The sequence below is a fragment of the Bidens hawaiensis genome, unplaced genomic scaffold (genome assembly GCF_021521415.1).
Source record: "Bidens hawaiensis isolate Kalapana, Puna unplaced genomic scaffold, B.hawaiensis_p1.1 tig00012813_1, whole genome shotgun sequence".
Classification (NCBI taxonomy): Eukaryota; Viridiplantae; Streptophyta; class Magnoliopsida; order Asterales; family Asteraceae; genus Bidens; species Bidens hawaiensis.
This window is the reverse complement of record NW_027492066.1, coordinates 413,140-419,139: the sequence shown is the minus strand read 5'-3', so window position 1 is coordinate 419,139 and position 6,000 is coordinate 413,140. Positions and strand designations below refer to the sequence as shown.

General features: G+C 36.2%; 1 protein-coding gene across 1 annotated transcript; it reads left to right on the top strand.

Annotated features, from left to right (window-relative positions):
* Positions 1 to 305: 305 nt before the first annotated feature.
* On the top strand, positions 306 to 5,354 carry LOC143542237 (uncharacterized). Its single transcript, XM_077034871.1, has 5 exons — positions 306 to 543; positions 3,054 to 3,723; positions 3,784 to 4,135; positions 4,208 to 4,558; positions 5,177 to 5,354. The coding sequence occupies exons 1-4, from the start codon at positions 306 to 308 to the stop codon at positions 4,256 to 4,258; spliced, it is 1,311 nt and encodes a 436-aa protein (XP_076890986.1). The 3' UTR covers positions 4,259 to 4,558; positions 5,177 to 5,354.
* The last annotated feature ends 646 nt before the right edge of the window (positions 5,355 to 6,000 follow it).

Genomic DNA, 6,000 nt, shown 5'->3' with positions numbered 1-6,000 from the left:
GAATGGACACAAACGGACACAAATTTTCATTTAATAGATTCATAAACCGTCCGCTTATCTGATAAAATCATAACGGGCTAATACGAACAAAGGGTCGATTATGATATATTATTATAACTCGGAGATTACTTCTGTAATAAACAAAAGAGGCACTCTCGTCTTCGTCAAACCCTATCTTCTCCGATTCATCATCATCTTCTCATGAAAGCGATTAAATCTAGGGTTTCTTCTTCATCGAAGAGCCTGCGATCGGTATCAGTTTTCTTCTGACGGTTACTCGTTCTTCTATTCTACTGTCTATCATCATGGCGGGTTCAGTAGACGATCTAGGTCCACCGGATTCATGGGAGGTTGCCGGCTTAGACGCCTCTATGAGCCGCTTGATGCTATCTAACAGCAATAACAAATCAGATTCAACTACGGCTACTGCTACGGAGTTTGATACTGATGATAGGTCTTCGTCTGACGGTGCCTTGGTGAATTCGGTTGATCAGTTTCTTCGTGAAGCGTTGCAAAACCCTAGGGAACGACTTTCAGCTATATGCTAATTAATTTTATATATGTATTGGTAATTAGTTATAGAAGCATAATATTAAGGTGTTAGGCACAGATATCGGTTATCGCGGTGGGATATAAAATTCATATATATAGCAATTTAACACTAATAATTCACTATACTCTCCTACTATTAACAAATTAGCCTTTTGCAACTTGCGAAACACTAACAATCGAAGCAAGTAGAAACTGATTAAGACTTAAAACACTAACATTGAACACTAAAAGTTGATAGTTAAGACTTAAAACACTGATATCGGGAATATTGGTGATATATCGATCAAATACCGGTCGATATTGTTGATATTATCGGTACCGATATTCATACAGATATTTTACCAAGGGACCGACAACCGATGGCGTTATCGACTGCATAGTTGTCTACTTAGCTTGAAAATTAGGTTAACCTTTGATAGATAGTTTATTTGTAATTTATTAAGAGTCTGGTGGTACATGGTGATCGTATGTATTGAAGTGTATATAGGTGGATTTAAGGTGTGGAATTTAGCTAATAGGCGTCGATTGGGGCCTAGGTATTATTGGACACAACAGATGCTCCATTGAGTTCATTGGTACTTGGTAACTTCCTCTGTCGGAGTGTAGATAAGGAATGGACCATCTGTGTGTTCTGATATGGTTCAGTTGATACTTGTGGTGGTTGGATTTTAGTAAGATGCATTTAGAAACCAAGTTGAAGTTGTGCTTGTTGAGCTAGACAAAGAATGATAAAAAAGTAAGATAATAGCCTGGTGTTTGTAGTTGATGTGTTAGTTTTTATATTTGTCACATTATAATGTCATATGATTAGATATAATCAAGTGCTCATTGAATGATGGGTTTTAGTTATTTGGCCTCTTGGAGGAAGGAATTTTGCATCTGCAGGATGCTTTAGCTTCAAGTCTAGTATTTATCTTATTAGCTTCAGAAAGTCATAGCGTTGAAGTGTTGAACTGTATTTGTCATTCTATATTTGTGACCATCTAACATGTTTCAGTTGAACTGAGCGTGGTTGAATTTATAAAAGATGCATTTAGAAGTTTAGGTTAAGTTATGTTTGTTCAGCAACCTTAACACACAAAAAAAACAAAGTCTGTAGTTGCTGTGATTTAAATAGTTTGCTCTCATCTATGTTACATAAATCATTATAATGGCATATGATTAGGTATAACGAGGTGCTTGTTGAATGACTTACCACATGCTGCCTTTCTATTCTTTATGAAGTTTATGGCTGCTAACACAAACACACACATACACTCAGGTATAATGTGTGTCTATGCATGTATATATAGTGTAATATGTTAATATATCTATTTTATTGGCTTCATGTTATAGAGATCTTTATTATTCTTAGGGAGCAACCATAGACCATGCAAGGTAAAACGAATTCTTTTGTTCAAAATTACGGCAACTAATAATCTCAAGTCAAAGTTCAGCAACCCTGTTAAATATCACAATTAGGACTTAGGAGATTGAAAATCAGGGCACCGAAGTACTTTCTGAATGGAAGACCGTGAGAAGTATTTTGATGCGTTGTTTTTTAGTTCTCTAACTGTGATGTTTGATGGAATGTTGAGTTTGGATTCACGTTTAAGAGGCTGCTTGTGTTTTCTAAACAAGGGGATTCATTATTATACCTTGCATGGGCTTTTTCTTAGTAGGGATCATGAAGATTTCTGTACCGACCATGGAGTTAGTAATATAGATAATCTTAACATACTACACTATTGGCTTTGCTTTTTTGGTTGGTTGGCACGTGTTTTGTAAGTATGAATATTAAATGGGTCGAGAGTGATATTATAGTGTCTAATGAAACAAAAGGGTCATATCATGAGTTTGTTTTATGAGTTGTGATATTTTTTTTCATAAGAGTTGTTACGATCATCACATCACTATTCAAATTTATTGATTGTTTGTTTCTTGATGAAGATTAATGATTTTTTGAAAGGTTTTTTAGCAACTCACGTGGTTGCTAATCAAAATTTGGAACATTCTTAAACTCATGAGCTTTATGGCTCTAGAAATTGTAGCTTAAATATTTTCCAGATTTGTTGATTATTTTATTTTGAATATATTCTTGATTTCTTGGAAGTTTCTGTTGGTGGATTTTTGAAATTGTAATTCAATGTTTTTTTTATTTGTTAAGCTTCTTTTCAAGGACGAAATAAACCGCTTAGGTATCTTGCTTCTTAATCTAGAAAACTTGGGTGACTGGGCGTTACTGTGTGTTAACTGTTAATTGCATGCCGTGTGTGTTTTTTCTGCCGAGTTGCTACTTTTTTCATATTAGCTGTTGTGTGTACTTCAAAGTAGTTGATTTGTGTCTTTATTCTATGTTGATTGTATATATATAATAGGTTTAAATTTATTTTGCCGTCAATTTGGACTCATTGCTTATTTGTTTTGTGCATCAGTCTTATGTTAGGACTTTACTTTGGACAGAGGGATTATATAATTTGCTGTGTGTCTAAAATTAAGCATTTTCATTATGTTCTGTTTAGTGCTACGGATGGAGCAGGATGTTGAGAAATTCATTAAAGATCCTTCACAACAACAAATGGAGTTTCAGCAGTTGCCTACTTCATACCTGCGTTTAGCAGCACATCGTGTGGCTCAACACTATTCACTCCAATCCATGGTTTTATTAGACAACAACCTTCCAGATGGTTCTGGTTCCCGAATTATCATCCGCAAGACTTCTGAGTTTCGGCTTCCATTAATCCGTTTAGCAGACGTCCCTGTTAACATACCAACAGAAGACAACCTTAGCAGCAATGTTGTTAAGGTTGCAATCAAACAACGCCCCAACAAACGGTCACAGTTAAGTGGTGGACCAAACTCAAATTCTTCAAAAAACAACAGTTTAAAGAGTATGGAAGAGAGAAAAGAAGAATATAACCGTGCACGTGCAAGAATATTTAGCTCTAGTGAAACAAGAACGCAAGAAGCATTTCAGCATAATAGCAGTTCAAAAACTGAAGAAGCTTCTGTTGCTGCTGATGTCAGCACTGGTAGAGCTTCAGTTGATTCCTCTGCTGGAAGCAGTAGATCTGGTAGAAGTAGGGCAGAAAAAGAGCCAATTGTTAGGTCAAGAAGTAATAGTAGAGTGGCGATTTTTCATGATCGTGAAGTTGAAAGGAAGGATCCAGATTATGACAGGAACTATGACAGGTCAGAATCATGTTTTGTTTCTTCATAACGAGGAATGATAATAATATGTTTCTTTTACAGATATGCACAAAGATTTGATCCAGGGTTTGGGTTTAATGGTGGTTCATATCCTATACAGCCATTGTACGCACCAGTTTTGAACTACAACACTGAATTTCCTCAGCTTGGTTCAGCTCATAGATCTCCTATTTCTACTGATCGTGTCCTCCCTCAACATTTACCTGGTCCATGGGTCCCACCATCTTCACCTGCAGGAATAGGCTACAGGCCTCCAGATGCAATGATGACTCCATTTAGCCCCAACCATGCGGGACCCCATTCAGCCTCCACTCTCTATATGCAGTATCCATGTCAGCGGCCTGGGATGACATTCATTCATCCTTATGAACAGATTCATCACCATTACGCACAAGTAAGAATGCTTCTTGATAATAGTTAATAACTCAATGGGACACTAATGTTTCTTGATGACTTGTCATTGTAGTCTCAGCAGCAGCAATCTGATGCAAGTTTTGGATTAGCCCGGCCCCGATGAGGGGCCTGGGCCATGCCTGCACCCTGCCAGAGCTATCGGGGCGCTACACTTTATCTGAGCTGGCCAGGGTGCAGGCATTATCTACCGGGGTCGCCTGGTGTGGACATGATGTTGTATTTATTATTTGGTCCATGTCATCAATCCCCGGTCTTGAGAGCTTCATCTGCTGAATGCTCATTGGTCTCAACAGTTGTGCTGACTAGCTCTATGAGAGCTATGCTTTGCCATCAATGATAACAAAGATTGATACAAAGGAAAGAGTATCGGAGCTGCAAACGTACACCACTCTTTCAAGCCAAGGTACCCTGTAACGTCTGTTTTTGTTGTATTTCTTTTCTCGAACACAAGTACTAGTTTTTTTACTTTGTTTTAGAAAAGTTAAAAATAAAAACTGTTGGCTGTTTTTAAGAAATTGTACATGTCTCTTGCCCTTTTAGCAACATAACGTAATTAATTTGATAATATTCAACTATATTCAGGTTTTTAAATAAAACGTGATACTAAAGTTAGAAATTATATATATCTTGACTGGCATAATGGCTTAAATCATTGTAAAGGGATGTTTTTTTTTAAATTTAATGGAGACTAGCTTTTGTTGTCACCTGACATAATGGCTATTAGAAGTGGCAAGATGGACACAGTTGGGTTGTTTAAACGGTTTGGGTCAAATTTGGCAATTTGGGCGCTGAATACTAATTTACTTTAGTTGTATCAATGCTTAGTTTGTCAAATTTGATTGCAAAATACAATCTTTTTTAGAAGTAGTTAAACTTTTTAATATATGGTTTAGGAATTAGGATGCTTTATGCACCAATACATAACCACTTAGGCCTTTTTTTAAGGAGCGCGTCAAATTTTGCATTGACCTGTATTTTTAACTTCACATGACGCAGTAAAAATTTTCTTATCTCTTTACAGCATAGGGATGATTCGGGTTTGTTTGCTTTCAGCTGGTGGATTCTTGCAAAAAGAGGCTTCGATTGTATCACTCCTTTGTTGGGTGAAGAAATGAAAATGGCATACAATAAGAATAGCGGATTTGAATATATATATAAACGTATGTTTGTAAGTTTAAAGTTTGCTTGTGACCGTTGATTTTTTTAACTTGAATTGTTTTGCTTTTCAAAGATAAATATTGATTGTGCATTCAGTGTGTTTCACTGTTTTGTCACTTTTAATGCCAGACTTATGGGACCATGGCTCGGTGACATTTATTTGTGGTCTGTTGTTTAATGCAACTGTGGTTAGCGGTTGTAAATCAGATTGTGAGCACATTTACATGTTATCATGATTAGTGTTCTAGTTTGTTAAAAAACATTTAAAACCAAGGCAATTATGTTTTCATAATGTTATAATAGCCATGGTTGTAAAAATTCTGACTAGGCGTTGATTAGTCACCAATCAATCTCGATTCGCTAGCCCCCACCTCACTGGCCAACTAGTGACTACTATAATGATAACGGTTACCAACTCAGTTACTTTCACATGCATGATGCTTGGTTCATATAATATGAAAGTAGGGATGTCAATCCGTGATCTCAAACCTGACACAACCTGTTTTCTTAAACAGGTCAACCCGAACCTGACCCGTCTAAAAAACAAGTTAACCCGAAAAGTGGGTTGATCTGTTAAGAATTTTAGAGAAGTTAATATTTTGTTTAGAGAGATAAAATGTGTTAAATTTTAAAGTTAAATATTTTGATCTATAATTTTTCATAAATCTAAAAGTTAAACTAATTACA

What these genes read in the sequence shown, in the direction of transcription:
- LOC143542237 (XM_077034871.1), top strand. Translation starts at nt 306, where the DNA reads ATGGCGGGTTCAGTAGACGATCTAGGTCCACCGGATTCATGGGAGGTT. An exon ending in TATGACAGGAACTATGACAG is followed by an intron (nt 3,724 to 3,783) that starts GTCAGAATCATG and finishes TTTCTTTTACAG; the next exon opens with ATATGCACAAAGATTTGATC. An exon ending in TTCATCACCATTACGCACAA is followed by an intron (nt 4,136 to 4,207) that starts GTAAGAATGCTT and finishes TTGTCATTGTAG; the next exon opens with TCTCAGCAGCAGCAATCTGA.